Here is a 21,114-nt window from a genome sequence, read left to right as displayed (position 1 = left end):
CGAAGTCCCAGTGTTGAGTATTTGCAGACCCTACTTTAAAATTTAACTTCCTTAGTGTTACTTTTATCACCTTGTCTTGGTCCTAACTTTTCTCAGTTCGATCCAAATACAGCTACTTTTTTAAAAAAAACATACACTTCTCTAATTTACAGCAATTTGTAGACAATCCCTAACAGCAGTTTCTTAGCAACCAATAAATGTTTCCCATGATTTGACTTTTTAAAATTTCCAATGCATGCTCTTGGTCCAATCTTAGTTTGACTTCCAGATAAGTGTTGTTGGCCTTGAGGATTACAAACTGCCGTGACTTAAGTCATTCAGGCTTCAAGCTCTGTATATATCTTCCTAACTATTTTGCCTCCTTACCTCTCTTTGCTCCTATAACATTCTCCTTAAACTCTATTTTTACCAAGCCCTTGAGTTAGCACTTCCAATATCTCCTGGTTTTGTCTCTGAGATGGTTTGTTTTCAGATTATACACATGTGAAGTGCTTTAGGATATTAAACGAGTATACGCTATTGGTTCTGATAGAAATTGCAGGCAGTCTGAAACGCTGTGCAAACTTTCGACCCTGTCTCCACTCCCTCCCGTTTTTACACAGGGTTTAGTCTGTTTGTTTTTTTTTCCTCACCTTTTTGTCCTGGGTACTGATTCACACCAGGATAGATTTTCAGAGCCCCCATTGGTACCTTATTTCAACACATACTTTTGGCAGTAGCTAAAACCAGGGTGTGTTGCAACCATGCATTCTAATATGAACGTATGTAGAATCCTCATAATGGACCACTGGATAGCAAAATTCCAATTAGTTTTTTTTTTACACACCCTGGCTCAGGATTCCTGATGTCAGTTCCTAATTTAACACAGATTTAAGAATTGACTGAGAACCTTTTGCTGTGCAAACTATCTAATATGGCATTCACTCTCGCTTGTCCTGATACTGGCAGATGAGCCACAATGGTGGGCCGATGCAGTTGATTACGTAAGAAGTTTTTGTACCTACTGAAAACATGATTTGGTAATTATGTATTGAGTATTCAGCAAACCTGATCAGTAATAGTGCTACCAAGTTGTTCTTGGTGACTCTTTTGTTTTTTTTTCTTAGCAGAACAGCCGAACACTGATTCAGCTACCAAGGGATAGCATTTGATAACAGTCTGTCACTCACATTTGACCTATGCCATGATACTTCATGGAATCTAGTATTAGATTTGAGGGCGACCAGGGCTGCTGCTTTTTGATTTGATGGTGAGGCCACCATCTCTGTTGCTACTCATCACTCAGCAACTACCAAAAAAATTCAGCTTTGTAATGGTGCAGAAGGCCATTGATCCATCATGTCTGACTTGTGTCTTTTGAAATGAGCTTTGCTATTTTTCTGCTTCCACCCCCATCCCCATACCCATACCCATGAGTACTGCATCAATTCAAATAAGCATCTCATGTCATCTTGAATGCCTTAATTGAACCTGCCTCCAACACAGGCAATGGATTATTGACTTCACCTATTCATTGTGAGACATTTTTTCCACACATCCCATTTGCTAGGTTTGCAGATCACTTTTAAATGCACAGAGGAATTTGGGACTATGATTGAGAGTTTTATTCATAGTTGTAATGACATCCAGTTGTTGCTTGACTATTTTGTAGGACACCTCTTCTGATTTTGGTGTAAGTCCCCAGATATTAATGGAGAGGACATTATAGGGACGACTACTCAGGATGGACTTCTGTGTTCACATCCAATGCTGAGTGGTCATGGATAAAATACCTACACTTAATGTCCACAGAGAATAATAATTATGCTTAGTAATTAAGCAAAATAACAGATGTCATCAATTCTTCTATCTCTACCTGCAACTCTAATACATTTTGCATTGTGTCTCATTTTGTACCTAATTATTTAACCATCAAACCAGTTCTCGACTAAATGGTTGCATCACTTCTTTCTCCAGGAGCAAATTTATATAACCCCAAATTGGAGTGTGTTCTTGACATCTATGAGCAAGACAGTGATATGATCAGATTGACCAGCACAGATGTTTTGATGATTGGAGGAATAGTTTTTGCGGGTTAGGCTTGTCCATATTTCGGTTAAATATTTATGCTGTTTCTCCATCTCCTCTGTCTTGCTGTTATTGAATAGGTTCATTTGTTTGTTTCTCTTAAGTTTTAAAATTTGTATCCCTGGTGTTAAATCCCTCCATAATCTTCACCTACCAGATTGCTGATTCTCCAGCTCCTTACAGATTCTCCATTTGATTGATTCTAGCCTTGTGGAGGGTTTGATTTGCTAGAACTTTTTATTGACTTTCCAACTTTAGAATTCTTTCTCAAGTAGATCTCTTTAACCATGCTTTTAATCTCATTAAGTAATCATAACTTGGAGGACTTTATTAAATCTTTATTTTTAAATGGGATGTGGGAGTCGCTGGCTGGGACAATGTTTATAGGTCATCCCTAATTGCTCAGAGGGCATTTAAATGATGTTGCTGTGGGTCTCGAGTCACACACATGCCAGATCAGGCCGGATGACAGATGTCCTTCTGTAAAGGACAATCTATAGTGGTTACATGGTTGCCATGAAGCTACACTCTTTAAAAAGTCTGAATTTCATTGAACTTCAGTTGCACTGTCTGCATACAAAGATTCAAAACTATATCCGGAACATTGACCTGAGATCCTGATATCAGCTAGTAACATTACTACTAATATCAGTGCTTCCCTGTCTTCTCATATCTTAGAAATTTACAAGTAGAATATGTTATCATTATAAACAAGGTTACATATTCTATAAAAACATTTGTCTTGATTAATTTTGGATGAGACATTAAACTCGAGCCATTGCTTGGTTAGTGAAAGACATGCAAGGCATGTTGCACACTTGTTCAAATACTGCAGCCTGAGATTGCAACTCATTCTTGTCCTTGAGTCATCCTAATTTTGCTTTGTGACTTGTATTATTAATATAACCTCTAACATGGTTTTTGAAAATTCAATGCAGAAAGGAACAAATATGCAAATTGCTGAGTTGTGAATGGCTCTGACCTAGGATTGTTGACATCTTGTTGATACTGATAATGATCTCCGAGAGATCTTATCACAGCACAGCAAAGGTTGTTTTTGTTCTTGTTTTCAGTGCAAACCTATGTGTCTTTCTTGTATTATAACTGAATCTTGCTTGCTTCTTTCAAGCCTCCTACACACACATTCCTCCATTCTGCATTACTGTGTCGTAATTGAAACCTCTTGTGCTTTGTTCTTTAGTCCAACCTGTGAAACTGTTCTCCTCCAGGGCTATTCCCTTTGTCATATGGTCTTCAGCTTTTGAATGAAGTTATAAACCTATTTGGTGAAATAACATGTAGAACTTTTCATGCTGCAAGTCATGATGTATCATACACTGCCTGGTGAACATAAATTCAGCAGTAGTTTTCAAGGGGGAATTGGATCTGTACCTACAAAGAAAAAATTCCAGTGCAATGAAGGAGAATAGAGAAATGATCAGATGGATCACTCTTTCAAAGAGCCTATGTATGCACTAGAGGAAGTAAAAAATCCCTCTTTCTATGCTGTAAGATTGAGCAATCTGGTTGATGACTGTGCTGTTTTTCTCTCAGACCTTAGATTATCTTCAGCAGAGTAGTAATCTCAGGATTACTACAGGTGCCACGGGCTAGTAAGGTGAGAAACAGAGAGAATGCAGCTGAATGCGTGGCTACAGAGCTGGTGTAGGAGGGAGGGCTTCAAGTTTGTGGATCATTGGGATACCTTCTGGCAAAGATGGGATGTATACAGGAAGCACCTGAACTGGTGGGGCACCTATATCCTGCGCGGGAGGTTTTCTGGAGTTTTTGCTGGTGCTCTTCGGGAGGGTTTAAACTAGTTTGGCAGGGGAATGGGAACCAGAGCTACAGATCAGAGGATGGAGTAGCCAGTGTCCAGACAGACAGAGCAAGCAGAGAGCTTACGAGGAAGGATAAACAGTTAATAGGGCAAAGTGGCAGTCAGTGCAACGGGTTGAGGTGTATCTATTTTAATGCAAGGAGTGTTAGGAATAAGGGTGATGAATTTAGAGTGTGGATCAGTACTTGGAACTATGTTGTGGCCATTATGGAGACTTGGGTTTCACAGGGGAAGGAATGTTTGTTGGATGTTCTGGGGTATAGATATTTGAAAAGAAATAGGGAGGGAGGTAAAAGAGGTGGGGGAGTGGCTCTGCTAATCAGGGATGCAATCACGGCTGCAGAAAGAGAGGCTGTGGAGGAGGGTTTCTCCACCGAGTCAGTATGGGTGGACGTCAGAAACTGGAAAGGAGCAGTCACTTTATTGGGATTTTTCTATAGACCCTCCGATAGCAACACAGACACTGAGGAGCAGATTGGGAGGCAGATTTTAGAAAGGTGCTGAAGTAATAAGGTTGTTGTCACAGGCAACTTCAACTTCCCTCATATAGACTGGAACCTCCTAAAAGGCAAACAATTTGGATGGAGCAGGTTTGTTAGCTGTGTCCAGGAAGGAGGATTTCTGACTCAATATGTAGATAGGCTGACTAGAGGGGAGGCCATATTCGATTTAGTGCTTGGCAACGAACCAGGCCAGGTGTCAGACCTCTCAGCGGTAATAGTGATCACAACTCCCTGACCTTTACTATAGTCATGGAGAGGGATAGGAGCAGATGGTATGGGAAAGTATTTAATTGGGGGAGAGGGAATTACAATACTATTAGGCAAGAACTAAGGATCACCAGTTGGGATCAGATGTTTTCAGGCAAGTGTGCGATCGAAATGTGCAGGTTGTTTAGGGAGCAGTTGCTACACGTACTGGATAGCTTTGTCCCACTGAGGCAAGGAAGGGATGGTAAGGTGAAAGAACCTTGGATGACGATGCATGTGGAACACCTATTCAAGAGAAAGAAGGAAGCTTATTTAAGGTTGTGGAAGCAAGGATAGGAGAGGGCTCTAGAGGTCTACAAGATAGCTAGAAATGAAATCAAGAATGGACTTAGGAGAGCTAAAAGGGGGTATGAGAAAACGGTGGGTAGAATCAAGGAAAACTCCAAGGCTTTCTACACTTAGATGAGGAACAGGAGGATGGCCAGAGTGAGGGTAGAGCCAATCAGGGACAGTGGAGGTAACTTGTGTGCGGAGTCAGAGGAGGTAGGGGTGGTCCTTTAATCAAGAGTTTGCTTCAGTATTTTCAGTGAAAGGGACCTTGATGTTTGTGAAGACAGCATGAAGCAGGCAGATATGCTTGAACAGGTTGTTATTTAGAAGGAGGATGTGTTAGAAATTTTTAAAAGCATGAGGATAGGCAAGTCCCCGGGCCAGACTGGATGTACACCGTTTTTTTACGGGAAGTGAGCGAAGAGATTGCTACCCCTTCGGAGATGATCTTTGTGTCCTCACTGCCCACTGGGGTCGTGCCAGAAGATAAGAGGGTGGAAAATGTCATTCCTTGTTCAAGAAAGGGAATAGTTATAATCCTGGAAATTACAGACTGGTCAGTCTGTCTGCTGTGGTGGGCAAATTATTGGAAAGGATTCTGAGAAAGAGTATTTAGGAATATTTTGAAAAGTACAGTTTAATTAGGAAATACTCAGCATGGCTTTGAGAGGGGCTGGTCATGCCTCACAAGCCTTTTGAATTCTTTTGAGGATGTGACAAAACACATTTGAAGGCAGAGCAGTGGATGTGGTGTATATGGATTTTAGCAAGGCATTCGATAAGGTTCCACATGGTAGGCTCTTTGAGAAAGTAAGGAGGCATGGGATTTGGGGAAATTTAGCTGTCTGGATACAAAACTGACTGTCCAATAGAAGGCAGAGAGTGGTAGTAGATGGCAAGTATCAGCCTGGAGCTCGGTGACCAGTGGTGTGCCGCAGGGATCTGTCCTGGGATCTCTGCACTTTGTGATCTTTATAAATGACTTGGATAAGGAAGTGAAAGGGTGGGCTAGTAGGTTTGTCCATGAACAAAGGTTGGTGGAGTTGTGGACAGCGTGGAGGGCTGTTGTAGGGTTGCAACGAGGCATTGACAGGATGCAGAGCCAGGCAAAGAAGTGGCAGATGGAATTCAACCTAGAAAAGTGTGAAATGATTCATTTTGGAAGGTCAAATTTGAATGTAGAATACAGAGTTAATGGTAGGATTCTCAGCCACCTAGAGGAACAGAGGGATCTTTGGGCCCTTGTCTGTAGATCCCTCAAAGTTGCGACCCAAGTTGATAGGGTTGTAAGAAAGCCCATGATGTGTTGGCTTTCATTGGCAAGGGGAATTGAATTTGAGCAGTGAGGTTATGCTGCAGATCTATAAAACTCTGGTGAGACCACACTTGCAATATTGTGTTCAGTTCTGGTCATCTCATTAGAGGAAGGATGTGGAAGCTTGAGAGAGGGTGCAGAGGAGATTTATCAGGATGCTGCCTGGACTGGAGGCTGTCTTCTGAGAAAAGGTTGAGGGAGCTAGGGCTTTTCTCATTGGAGCAAAGAAGGCTTAGAGGTGAACAAGATGATGAGAAGCACAGAGAGTGGATATTTGGAGACCTTTTCCTAGGGTGGATATGGCTATTACGAGGGGACGTAATTTTAAGGTGATTGGAGGAAGGTATAGGGGAGATAGGTTTTTCACACAGTGTGGCGGGCATGTGGAGTGTGCTACCGCAGTGATAGTGGAGTCAGATACTTTTAAAGGCTTTTAACCGACTCTTGGATAGGCACATGGAGAATAGTAAAATGTAGGGTATGCAGGGTAGATTGATCTTTGTCGGATAATAGGGTGGCACAACATGGTGGGCTGAAGGTCCTGTATTGTGCCGTACTGTTCTATGTTAATTGACCATTAATTTGGTTTCTCAATTCATTGTTGTGATAGTAGAAGCTCCTTTTCCTTTTGAAGTTAAATGTGTGTAAGCTCCTTTTGATTTCACTGAATGAAGACACAGTATATTGAAATATTGCATCACAAGATGAGGAAGATACTGGGTATAACCCTTTACCTGAACTAGGTAAGAGCTTACGTGGCAGTATAGTTAGCTAGCAGAGATAATGGGAACTGCAGATGCTGGAGAATTCAAGATAACGAAGTGTGTGGGGCTGGATGAACACAGCAGGCCAAGTAGCATCTTAGGAGCACTTGCTAGCACTTAGTTTTCGTGTATCGGGTCACCAGTGACGTGACTTTTAAGATAAAATCTCTGAATGAACTGATGTCCAATATTTGATAAGTATCTGATAGTTTTATAGTTGTGGGAAAGGATTCAAACCTTATCCCTACAAAGCCAATGCAAAATTCAACTAATGTTAGCATACCTGACATAGCAGAGTTTGGTTGGGAATTGCAGGGGAAGGTTTCACTGATTTCCACATGAAAAGTTTCTATTGTAGTAAGATATTACACATTCATTAACAATGTTGGAAGTTGTGTGAGAAATCAGTTGGACTAATTGGAGCAGATAAGCACAAGTCTGAAAAGAAAGCTTAGAAGAAAAATGTCTTGGATCAAATTGTCACTTTAATTACGACGAAGAAATTAGAGGCAAACCTAGCTGGCAGTGGAGAAATTGTACAAAGGGTAGATGAGAGATAGGAAGGATTTTGTCTAAAGGGAAGCTACCTCTTTGCCCTTCAAATGAAGTGTCCAAGCTTAATACTACAGTAAGGGATACAGAGGCTACTCTCCCTCTCTTGCAGAAGTATTTTATTTCCTCGTCAGAGAGTTCAGTAAAATCTCCAGTGTCAGTTTCCAGCTGTACCATTTGCTATATCCTGGTTGCAATCTAGAAAATGCAATTGGAATATGAATTGTTATCTGGCCAAGTGGTAATCGGGGTAGTTAAGATATTACCTGTGGATGGAGATGGTGTACTCCTGGGGAACAATTTTTCACATGAGTTACAGCATTGCTTACAATCACAAAAAATGGGATTGAGGCTCAGGAGAACGAAATGATTGCAAGAATAGATTCCAGTTATTTTTCCACCGTGTTTGGTGACCAGAGCAAACACTAAACAAGGTACATCGCCGCAAGTTGCAATATTACCACAAATAGGTGTTAGGGTGGTTGAAACTCATGTTTGAATTATCCTTACTCATAAATAGTATTTGTTAGGTATTCGTTAAATGAGGCTCTTGATTCAGATCCAGAGTTAAATAAGAACAGAGTTAAATTAGCACAGGGAACTCAATGAGGCCAATTAGGAAGGAGGTTCAGTGTGCTGTTATTTTCAGTGCATAATTCTGATGACGAAGTGGAGAATCCTCACAGACCTGCACACAAACAATGGGCTACTGTTTATCAAATAGTGGTACCATCCAGATATCATAAGCAGGTGTTGCAAGTAACACATGAAATTCCTACAGCCGGACATGTTGGAATGGGTCATATGTGAGCATCGATACAACAGGTATTTTACAGAAGGATTAAGTGTAGTTCTGTAAAACTTGTCAGGTAGTAGAAAAATCTCAACATGTAATTAAATTGGTACCTTTGTTATCCATAACAATTTTTGAGAGCAGTTCACCCAAGTGCTGGTAGATTGTGCTGAGCTGTTAGCAAAATCAAGGCAGCGCATCAGTATATCTTCACAACAAGGACTATGACAACCTGATTCCCAGAACTTTTCCCTAAAGGACAGCTTTACAGCTAAGGTAGTACTGGAAAAGTCAACTAGGTTCGCTATGGACTACCAATTGAGATGCAAACTGTTCAGGGGCTAACTTTGTCTAAACGGGATGTTAGATGCCTTCAAGGCAGAGATCGATAAATTCTTGATCTCACAAGGAATCAAGGGCTACGGGGAGAATGCAGGGAAGTAGAGTTGGAATGCCCATCAGCCATGATTTAAATGGCGGAGTGGACGCGATGGCCCAAGTGGCCTTACTTCCACTCCCATGTCTTACGGTCTTAAGATTTTCAGGACATGATTAGCATTTTGACTATAAGACAGTTGAAGTCAACTGCATATCATCTGCAAACATGGACAGCTTTGGAAAAATACCATCTGACTGTCAAAATCATGATTAAGCCATACCTTCAGAAAGACCCACAGGATTGGGACAAGGGATTAGATTTCTTTCTTTGCTACTGGACAGTCCCCAGTTAATCTATTGTCTTTAATCCATTGAATTGATTTATGGTCATGAGATGAATCGTTTATTAAAATTGTTTGGGGAATAGTTCTTAATATAGTCCTCAATGTTGGATTACATGTCCATGTTTCTTGAAAGACTCCAGGAACATGTAATAGCAGAAGAACATTTTGAAGCGTCATAAGCAAATGTGAAAGAGTGGACAGAAAGATATTCGACAACTAGAATGTTTCAGGTAGTAGTTGAATTATTGGTCTTGTTGCGTCTGCAAAGTGAACCTCAAAGTGAAATTCAGCGATTCATACAGTGGGGTAGAAAGGTCGACAAGGTGGCTTCTTTGAACACTGATTGTGGGAAGAAAAATCAGTCTTGTCACAGACATAAGAGATAACAAGATGTTGAGCTGGATGAACACAGTAGGCCAAGCAGGATCATAACAGCAGGAAGGCTTGACATTTCAGGGCTAGACCCTCCTTCAGAAGTATGGGAGGGGAAGGAGGTTCTGAAATAAATAGGGAGAGAGGGGGAGGCAGATAGAAGATAGGTCGAGAGGAGACAGACCAGTCAAAGAGGCGGGGTTGGAGCCAGTAGATGTGAGTGTAGGTGGAGAGGTAGGGAGGGGATAGGTTAGTCCAGGAAGAATGGACAGGTGAAGGGGGTGGGCGTAGGAGATGGGGGTGGGGACTTGAGGTGGGAGGTGGGAGGTGGGGATAGGTGGAAGGACAAGTTAGGGAGGTGGGGATGAGCTGGGCTGGTTTTGGGATGTAGTGGGCGGAAGGGAGATTTTGAAGCTTGTGTAGTCCACATTGATATTAATGGACTTGCAGGGTTCTCAAGCGGAATATGAGTTGCTGTTCCTGCGACCTTCGGGTCGCATCATTGTGGCACTGCAGGAGGCCCATGATGGACATGTCGTCTAAGGAATGGGAGGGGGAGTTAAAATGGTTCGCGACTGAGAGGTGCAGTTGTTTATTGCGAACCGAGCGGAGGTGTTCTGCAAAGCGGTCCCCAAGCCTCCGTTTGGTTTCCCCAATGTAGAGAAAGCCTCACCGGGTACAGTGGATACAGTATACTACATTGGCAGATGTGCAGGTGAACATCTGCTTAATATGGAAAGTCATCTTGGGGCCTGGGATGAGGGTGAGGGAGGTGGTGTGGGGGAAGGTGTAGCACTTCCTGCGGTTACAGGGGAAGGTGCCGGGTGCGGTGGGGTTGGAGGGGAGTGTGGAGCAGACAAGGGAGTCACGGAGAGAGTGGTCTCTCCGGAAAGCAGACAAGGGTGGGGATGGAAAAATGTCTTGGGTGGTGGGGTCGGATTGTAGATGGTGGAAGTGTCGGAAGATGATGCGGAGGTTGGTGGGGTGGTATGTGAAGACGAGGGGGATTCTCTTAGGGCAGTTATTGCGGGGGCAGGGTGTGAGGGATGTGTTGCGGGAAATGTGGGAGACACGGTCAAGGGCGTCCTCGACCACTGCAGGAGGGCTGTACCTGGTGTGGCTTCCTCTACATTGGGGAAACCAAGTGGAGGCTTGGGGACTGCTTTGCAGAACACCTCCGCTTCGTTCGCAATAAACAACTGCACCTCCCAGTCGCGAACCATTTTAACTCCCTCTCCTATTCCTTAGATGACATGTCCATCATGGGCTTCCTGCAATGCCACAATGATACCACCCGAAGGTTGCAGGAACAGCAACTCGTATTCTGCTTGGGAACCCTGCAGCCCAATGGTATCAATGTGGACTTCACAAGCTTCAAAATCTCTCCCTCCCCCACTGCGTTCCAAAACCAGCCCAGCTCATCCCCGCCTCCTACCCGGTCCTTCCACCTATCCCCCTCCTCCCACCTCAACCCACACCTCCATTTCCCACCAACCAACCTCATCCCAACTCCTTGACCTGCCCGTTCTCCCCGGACTGATCTATGCCCTCGCTACCACCCCACCTATACTCTCCTCTCCACCTATCTTCTCCTCTAACCATCTTCGGTCTGCCTCCCCCTCTCTCCCTATTTATTCCAGAACCCTCTCCCCATCCCCCTCTCTGATGAAGGGTCTAGGCCCGAAACGTCAGTTTTTGTGCTCCTGAGATGCTGAAAGCCTGCTGTGTTCATCCAGCTTCACACTTTGTTATCTGGGATAATTAAACACTGTTCTCATTTAAAGAGAGGACAATGGGAGGATTTTGTAAGACTGCTGAGGAAGTATAAGGTAATCTGCAGCAATTAAACCTGGATATATGAGATTAGTTTGGCATGATGTGGACATACAGGAGTCAACATTGATAAAACGGCATCCTTATCAGTTGAGCACAGAAAAACAAAAGGAGGAAAAAACAGGTAGAAACAGAGATTCAATAAATGCTGGAAAATACTTGTTTGTAGCTATTCAATGCAGTTGGAGTTTACTGGTAGTGTGATTGCTAAATCGTAGTGGTTTTGAGATTTTGAGGAATATGTGTTTTACTTGACGTTTTGGGAGTTATTTCAGCAAATTAGTTGCACCTTGAATGAATATGTTAAAGAAACAAGCAAGTGTGGAATGGCCTGCAGAATGCCAGGCAGCCTTTGAAAAGCTGAAGGCAGTCCTTGTACATGTTCCTCATAATTTTGGACACGCCCTCTAGTGTCAGCTTATTTACAAACAGCTCATACCACTGCTTGATAAAAACAGCAGTGTAAACATGACTTACAATGAGTTTCTGTAAAGTTGAAGCTTCAGCTCATCATTGTATTTCTTGATGACTTGGATGAGGGATAGAAAGTCATATATGTGCACTTTATCAATGACCCAAAGTAGGCAGCGGTGTAAGCACTGTGTGAGAAAATGTAGCATTAGAAAGAGATATTAGTCATTTAAATGATTGGGCACAGTTATGGTAAATGATAGAACAAGCAACCATAGTGGAAACAATAGGAGTCAGAGAAGTCTTGGGTATTCAAGTACATAATCATTAAAATCTCAATAACAGATGCAGAGAATAATCAGTAAATGGAATGACAGCCTTTAAATTTCTGAATCCTAGGTGTAGATGTCATACATTAGCCACTCAGAGGCTGAATTAGACCACATCTTAGGAAAGATATATCATAATATTGGAGAGAGCAGTGTAAATATACCAGAATTATTCCTGGATTCCACTGGTCAAAATATGAAGGCATAATACATCAACTGGATTGTATATTCTGAAAGTTGAAAGAGTATGGTATGTTTTCAAGATATTAAGACTGAAAGAAGAGATCAAGATAAATCAATGTTTGCTGCCTGGGATTCTAGACTAGGAGCACACTCTCATTAGAGCCAGAATCTTTCAGCAGTAAAAGTCAGCATGTTAGAAATTTGGAACAGTCTTCTGTAAACAGAAATTCATACTAGATTAACTAAATTTCATTTTGACAGGTTTTGTTATGCAGAGGTAATAAAGAAAAAAAAGGGGGCAAAGAAGGCACTTGGGATAAATAACACATCACACATGATGAAATTAAATGGTGGAACAGGTTTGAGGGGTCAAATGATCTAGTCTGTTATGTTTTAACTCTCCCGTTCTCTGGTACCGTTCCAAATCTAAGAAGGATCAGAATGTTAATACCTACTTTTTATTTCTCTGGCACTGTTTCATCTAAAACTGGTAAATAAAGTAGAGTCTTTTGAGTTTTAAAAGTCAGCTTTATATTGCATGTACTTCTTTAAAATCGGAGGTGAGCATGAGAAGTTGAAATTTATTATTGGATGGTTGCTGTCAACCTACATTAGCATAAATTACCCAAACCATGTTCACAGCCACCTCTGGCTCACAACCATGCTACCTGGGTTTTGATCACTCGCTCCACCATTCTGAATGCAGATCACCAGGGGCTGTGCCTGCATGACAAGGAGGTGAGCCTTGTGATCCTCCTGCCCCATCCTGCTGCTCATTGTTGAGCCTCTTCATTCCAACCAGTTCAGTAATTTGTCGTTATCCATTCAGCCATCAATCCACACATCAACTCAGTCACTGACTCCCAACCTCCTCCTTAGCCCAATCAGCAGGCATCATTCCATTGCAGCCTCCCCAAGCTCGTGTGGATTCGTGAGCAAAGGCAGGAGAGAAATGGTCTCTAATTGCCAGGTTTACCTCTTACCTGGTTGCTGAATGTCAGCCTTATTAACAATGCTTACATCCTGAGAATGATTTATTTTAAAACCATAGACTTATGGTCCTGATTTCCCCATAATTCCGAAAAATTGCTGTAGTGCCCCATATACATAACAGCAGTTAACTCGTCGGTTGAAATACATTGAGATATGAGTGATAAGATCTCAAACAGATGCAAATATTGTCACAATTATTAACCGATACCATCTACAATCAGAATATCACAATCTTCCACATGTCATGGAATCACAGGAAATCTACATTGGGGAAGCAGGCCATTCAGTCCATTTGAGTCCACACCAATCCTCCGAAGAGCATCCCATCCTTTCCCTGTAACCTTGCCCCTCCTATTGCTTACTATCTGGACACTGTGGGCAATTTAGCATGGCCAATCCGCTTAGCCTGCAGATCTTTGGATTGTCGGAGGAAATCAGAGCACAGCGAGAGGGGGAGAATGTGCAAACTTTGCACGGACAGCCATGCAAGGGTGGAATCGAACCTGGGTCCTTGGAGCTGTGAGGCAGCAGTACGAACCACTGTGCCCTACCATGCCCTTTCCTGGATTTGGAAAAGGGTTTGCAGGTTGGACAGGACCCCCCTCAGCATTACAGCTCCCAAATCGTCCGTTGGACAATCCTGCTGTAGATCCTGCAGACTGTGGTCATAGTGTGATAGATGGTGGTAATGCTGATGATTGAGCAGAAATACCAAATCTCAACGACAGTAATGATTAAAGTGTGAGAACATGGCTCAGCATCCATGGCGAGGGTGGGCAAGATTTAGAATGAATACAGTGCTCCTTGTGGCAAATTGCTGTGCCAACTGTATCTTTCCAACTCATGAAGAATGTCATGAAAGCCTCGGGAAACTAAGAGGAAGAAAAGTGGCATTTAAAAGAAAATGGAAGAGAATGAAAGTAATCATGGAAGAAGGGGTGCAATCAACCTTTGCCACGCCTTTCTTTTGAAGAGGCTTGTTGATTTAACGAGGTTGGGTTTAGCAAGAAGAGCGAGAGAGGAAGCGAGTCGTTGACTCGTCTCTGTGACTTGCCACTTCCTGGCCTGTCTGATCTGTTCGGAGTTCAGTGTGTGATGGAGTCCCGTTCTGCAGGAACGCTATTAAAAGCTCAGAGTCCAATCATCCATCACTCCTCAGCATTGTCAAACAGTGCTCAGCTCTCGAACTCCTTGGGAGAGCCACAGTAGTCTGGCTCATAATGGACCTGCCCATTTCCCAATCCTGTCCACTAGAATCTGAGGTAATGAAATAGTTATTTTATTCTGTTTTTATTTTGATGCCTTTCAGGAAGTATTTGAGCTGGGTTTTAAAAGCAGACGCTTGGTAAATACTTTCACCACTAGCCCCCTGGAACATCCAGACCATTAAAATACTTGTTAAAAGGTGATCAACTTTTTCTCTGAATCTGGAAACGCTAGTTTCAGAGTCAGCTGCCTTTCTTAACCTGTTTTTATACAATAACTTGGTAAGTATGTGATATTGTGATTGTAGATGGCACAGGTTGATAATTGTGACTATATTTGCACCTGTCTGAGATCTTATTGCTCGTATCTCAGTGTATTTCAACCGATAAATTAACTGTTGATAAGTCCATAGGGCAGGACAGTAATTGTTTGGGATTGTGGGGAAATCAGGACCAGAAATCCATGGTTTTAAAATAAATTTTTCTCAGGATGTAAACATTGATGGTAAGGCTGGCATTTATTGCTTATCTTTACTTCCTCTGAAAAGGTGGCCTTCTGAACTGATGTCGTGGTTTGTCACTTCTGAAGGAAGTTCAGGGTCAACAAATGGGCTTGAACAAGTAAGAAAAACAACAGGCTCCATTCTAAGTGGATATTAGTGAACCAGTATTTGCAAGAACTCTACAGTTCTTTGTCACCTTTTCACCAAGCCATTTTTTTTGTTTGCAGATTTTTAAAACTGAACTTTAATTACCAAGTACTGTGTTGGAGTTTTAATCTGTCTTCTTTGGCTTGTTTTATTAAGCATGTTTGTTGACATGCCTTATGTTGTAATCATTACACTGCTCTCCTTCTGTGGCATTTTCTAAAAGCAGAGGGATTGTCAGTTCATTAAGTATAGGAATTGGGAGGTCATGTTGCAGCTGTACGTGATATTGGTTAGGCCACTTTTGGAGTACTGCTTGCAGTTCTGGTCTCCCTGCAAGAGAGAGGATGTTGTGAAACTTGATAGGGTTCAGAAAAGATGGACCAGAATGTTGCCAGGTTAGAAGGTTGAAGCTGCAGGGAGAGGCTGAATAGACTGGGGCTATTTTTCCTGGAATGTCGAAGGCTGAAGGTGACTTGACAAAGGTTTATAAAATCATGAAGGACATGGACAGAGTAAATAAATAAGGTCTTTTACTGGGGGTGGGGGAGGCCGAAATGAGAGGGCATAGGTTTAAGGTGAAAGAGGAAAGATTTAAAAGGGACCCAAGGGCCAACTTCTTCAAGCAGAAGGTGGTGCGTTAAGCAATGAGATGGCAGAGGAAGTGGTTGAGGCTGCTACAATTACAACATTTAAAAGCTATCTGGATGGGTATAGGAATGGTTTAGAGGGAAATGGGCCAAATGCTGGCAAATGGGACGAGATTAATTAAGGATATCTGGTTGGTGTGGACAAGTTGAACCCAAGGTCTGTTTCCATTCTGTATATCGCTCTGACTCAATGATTCTATTAAGCTCCTCAGAAAGACAGCAACTCCAACAATGCAGCAGCACTCTTTAATATTGCACTGAAGTGTTTAGGTCCTTGCATGCGATGTAAGCGTGCAACCTTCTAGAACCAAGAGGGTTACCAGAGTGTTACTGGATGAAAGATATGAACTTTGTTTCTATGGTTATGTACACAGTCAACTTATCGAAACTATAATGTATTGCTGCTTCCTGTTAACGTTTAGAAAGTACAAAGGAAAGACTTGCATTTTTGCAGTATTTTTCATGACTTCAATGTCTCAAAGTGCCTTAAACAGAAGTAAATAGTTTGGAAATGTAAGTACTCTCAATTTGGGAGATGCATTTGCTAATTTATAGACCGAAGGCCCCACGAAAAACAAAAATGTGATAATGACATAACTGCCTATTTGAACAGTGTTTGTTGAAGGACAAGTATTGCCCAAGACACCACAAGAGCTCCTCTGCAGATAATGCTGTGTAATCTGTTAGATCATCAAAAAGGGCAGACGGGACCTTGGTTTAATGTCTCGCCTAAAAGGGCTGTGTTGAGTTAAAATGCTCAAGTCTCTGGAGAAGGAATTGATTCCACAATCCTATTCATTCACACAAGCTTACTACTAGTGGCCACAACTGATATTTGCACAGCACAAAGAGGCCATGACCTTGACTTTCAGAAGTATGGTACCAAAAAATGATTTGAAAATGATCCATATCAACTTGTTGCTATCCTAGGCCAAATACAGTTATTGTTGTTATTATTAGGTAACAGTTCATCACATGATGCATCCATTTCCACTGCTTTTCTGATACACACAAATTTAAGTCCTAGCATTCTAATACTGCATGGCAGCGGTGTTGAGATTCTAATCGGTGGATGATGAGATATCACCAGATTCCTCATACCTTTCTCTCACACTTGTAAAGTAATCTTGGCTTCTCTGTAAGTCGTCCAGAAAGTTAGCCACTGCACTAATCATATCTAAGTACAGGTGCTTCACAACAGGAATCAGTCATGCAGCACAGAAACGGACTCTTCAATCCAACTGGTTCATGTCGATCAGGTTTCCCAAACTAAACTCGTCCCACTTGCCTGCACTTGGCCCATTTCCCTCTAAACCTTTCCTAATCTTGGACCTGTCCTAATGTCTTTGAAATGTTGCTTCTTCTTCAGCCACTTCCTTTGGCAGTTCATTCCTCATATAGGCCATCCTCTGTGTGGGAAAAGTTGCCCTTTGGGTCGCTTTCAAATCTTCCTCCTGTCACCTTAAAATTATGCCCTCTTGATTTGAGCTCCCCAACCCCAGGGAGAAGACCTTCACTATTCATGTTATTGATGTTCTTCATGATTTTGAGAAACCTTGATAAAATCACCCCTCAACCTCCAATGTTCGAGTGAAAAAAAGGTGTCCCACCTTATTGAGCCTCTCTTTCTAACTCAAACCCTCCAGTCTGGTAACATCCATGTTACTCTTAGCTGCACCCCGTCCAATTTAATAATATCCATTCTATAGCAGAGCCACCAGAATTGTACACAGTATTCCAGATAATGTGCAGCAAGAACACACCTCTTTTTTATTTTTTGCCTTTTTAAAAAAACTTAACATCTCTGTGCAGGTTGATTTAGAAGATATGACACACCTCCAGAACAGGTGGGTTTTGAATCCAGGCCTCGTGAATCAAAGATAACCAGGTGTAGAGCTGGATGAACACAGGCCAGGCAGCATCAGAGGAGCAGGAAGGCTGACGTTCCTGGTCTAGGCCCAAAACGTCAGCCTTCATGCTCCTCTGATGCTTTTTGGCCTCCTGTGTTCATCCAGTTCTACACCTTGTTATCGCAGATTCTCCAGCATCTGCAGCTCCGACTACTTGTGAATCAAAGGTAGGGACAGCACCTTTGAGTGCCTGGAACTCACTGCCAGGGGAGGTAGTGGAAGCAGATATGATAGTGACTTTTGAAGGGTGTCTTGACAAATACGTGAATAGGATGGGAACAGAGGGATATGGTCCCTGGAAGGGATTATAATTGTAACGGGCAGCAGGCTTGGAGGGCCAAAGGGCCTGTTCATGTGCTGTAATTTTCTTCGTTCTTTGTTGTACCACTAAGCTGCATGAGCCCCAACACACGTTTTTAAGTCTCCTTTAAATCCAGTAATGTGGAGTGTAATATATCGCAGACCTTAGCACCAACAAGACTAGTTAACTGAGTAAAGACCAGTGAGGGAAGCTTTTCTGCTTTGTGTGGTGCATTTCACAATGGAGCAATCAGATGAGCTCCAAATTTTGATTTAAATTTGAGTTTATTATTGTCTTGTCAATCATCGCCCCTTGACCTGAAGTGGGCAAGCTAGTAATTTGTCATTACTGATGTGTTCCTGTTCGAGCTCATTTCGAGGGAGTATTTGAAAGGTGATGGTTGTCCACCCAGCAGTAGTGGTAGACAAATAGTCCATTTCAAGTGCCAAATGAGAACATTCTACATGTCACTTTGAGTTTTCCAGACAACGGACTGGTTCCTTCACGTAACTGGAGCATCTACGTGGACAAATGACATCTTCTGTCATTGGCCATTGGGTGGCTACGAGCTCAACCTGCAAGTCACCCCAGCATGGATCTGTTGGTTTTTAAGGACCACAGCTTCTCCTTCCACAACTGTGCTGTGACCAGGCATGCTATAATTATGCACACACAGCATATGTAACTAAGTCTCCAGAGGGTGCCCTCATTTTGAGGTGCTGTCAAGGTGCCCCACATTCTGAAGCCCCTACCTTTCTTCATAGGTCTGTTGGCTGTCAAAGCTATGGATGTTCTCAGTGGCTGTCCTATAGTCCCACCCACATTTCTTTAATAGGTGGGATTCCAGGGCCATATCATAGCCAGTTTTCAGCCCAGCGTCAAGATCAGGACCCTGGAACTAAAATTCAGCCTGCTGTCTGCGATTGACATGATGACATTTACAAATGACTTGCAAAACCTCTGTTACATCTGAAGCTCTGATCAATATAAGTCTTGCATTGGTAATGGTGTTTCTTTAAAACACAAGCCAATCACTTCTTCTACAGGTAATTTAGATATCAACATTTGTCTGAGAATGAAATAAAGTAAGTATTTTTATTCTGGCCACATTATCTTAAGATCTGATGAATCATTTTATTTGTCAGCAGGACAGCCTCCAGTGAGTCCTATGTCACCTTGGTGTACAAGGCTTTCAGTTTAATGCAACCTAATGAACTGATAGTATTCTTTTGGTTAAACTTACGTTTATTTATAATACTACATACTAAACAGTACCTTCCTTCCTTCTCCAATTTTTCTCCTGGAATCTCTACAGTGTGGAAACAGGCCCTTTGGCCCAACAAGCCCACACCTACCCTCAGACAATCCCATTCAGACCCATTCCCCAAACCTACCTAATCTACGCATCCCTGAACACTATGGGCAGTTTAGTATGGCCAGTATGCCTAGCCTGCATATCTTTGGACTGTGGGAGGAAGCCAGAGCACCCATTCGGAAACCCACATCGGCATGGAGAGAATGTGCAAACTCCATATGGAAATAATTTCTCCCCTTACTCTTGCTGAAGTACTAATTTAATATGTGAAAATCACAACATGAAACAGGCCATTCAAACCAACCAGCATGCAATCTCAGGGGACACAGTACTGATCATATTGCTCCTCTGTTTCCATAACTGTTTTCTCTCACTTCTGCCACTTATATTGACATCTAATCTTGAATATTGTTACAGTTCCTGATTCATTCTGGAAGGTTAATTTCACAGCACTGAAAATTCTCTCTGTCTCTGTGTGAAGAAGCTTTTTTTTAAACCTTAAGAGAGCTCATGTTATTGGGAGTTATTTATTAACATGGATGGAGGATTAGCTAACTAACAGAAGATGGTGAGATGCAATATGGGTAGTACTTCCACTACGACAAACTATAACTAATAGAGTGCCACAGGGGCCAGTGCTAGGGCCACAATTATTTACAGTGTATATTAATGACTTGGATTGAGGAATGTGCTGTAGCCACGTCTGTGGGTGACATGAAAAATAGGTGGGAAAGCAAGTGTGAGAATGACAAAAGGAGCCTACAGAAGGATATAGGCAGGTTAGGTAAGCAGGCAAAAACTTGGCAGATGAAAAGACATGAGGGAAAACCATGCGATTACATATTTTGACAGGAAGGATGGAAGAGCTGAATATTACTTAAATGGAAAAAAGACTGCAGAAAGCCGTACAACGTCGGGATTTGGGCATCCTCATGCATAAATCACAAAACACGAACGTACAATGTCAGTGCATAATAAGGATAGTAAATGGAATGTTGGCCTTAGTTTCAGCATGACTCCCACATTTTTGTCGTCTATTCCCTTTGAAATAATGTGTGATACTATTTCAATGACACCTAGAATATTACCAACAGTTTTTATGTAAGGAATGATATATTGGCATTGGAGACAGTCAGTAGGTCGATTGTGGGTATTGATGGATTCCCTCATGAGAAAGGATTGAGTAGGTTGGGCTTGTACTCAGGACTTCGAATGAGGGGTGACCCCAGTGAAACATTCAAGATTTTTAGACACATGACAGTTTAGATGTACAGAGTTAGTTTCCCTGTGTGAGAGCGAAAGGGTGTAGTGGATATAATCTCTGAAGAAGGGCTCGCCCAACTAGGTCAGAGGTGACAGAGAATCTCTTCTCTGTGAGAATCTATAGAATTCATTGATACAGAATGTTGTCAAGGCTCGTTTCTTAAGTATACTCGAGGCTGAGACATGCAAAATTATTCAATAAGGGAATCAAGGGTTATGGAGTAAAGGCAGGAAAGTGGAGTTGAGGATTATCAGATCAGCCATGATCTTGTTGAATGGCAGAGCAGACTTGATGGTTCAAATAGCCGACATCCACTCGTACATCTTATAGTCCTACCTTATGGTCCAAATCTCTCAATTTTAATCTGGCATCTGTGGTACTTGTTATGAACATTTTGCTTCATCTACCTTTTCCTATCCAATCATAAATTTAAACCCTCTTGATCATTTCAGCCCATAATGTATTGTTCTGAATGCTTAAAGTCTCAATTTTTCATATCCTGGATGAGGCTCCACAGATTGCTTCGCTTTCCCTTCATCCACCTATTCACTCCTTACATTTTGGTGTCTGGGTAGACTATTTGACAATGGAGGGCACCTGACCCAGCC

The 21,114-nt window shown here is 42.2% G+C and overlaps 1 protein-coding gene across 4 annotated transcripts in view; it reads left to right on the top strand.

Annotated features, from left to right (window-relative positions):
• The window catches only part of nbeal2 (neurobeachin-like 2), a 218,230-nt gene that overhangs the window by 24,321 nt on the left and 172,795 nt on the right, over positions 1–21,114 (top strand). Inside the window, exon 1 of one of the 4 annotated variants that reach the window (XM_048528977.2) lies at positions 14,331–14,476. The exons of the other annotated variants lie outside the window; for them this stretch is intronic. Within the exon in view, the coding sequence (XP_048384934.1) occupies positions 14,435–14,476 (42 nt within the window). The 5' untranslated portion in view covers positions 14,331–14,434. Of the gene's footprint in view, positions 1–14,330; positions 14,477–21,114 lie in introns of those variants that run through there. 4 annotated transcript variants of the gene reach the window in all.

The sequence above is a fragment of the Stegostoma tigrinum genome, chromosome 5 (assembly GCF_030684315.1).
Source record: "Stegostoma tigrinum isolate sSteTig4 chromosome 5, sSteTig4.hap1, whole genome shotgun sequence".
NCBI classification, from domain to species: Eukaryota; Metazoa; Chordata; class Chondrichthyes; order Orectolobiformes; family Stegostomatidae; genus Stegostoma; species Stegostoma tigrinum.
Note: the sequence above shows the minus strand (reverse complement) of the source record. Positions and strands in the feature narration are given on the sequence as shown.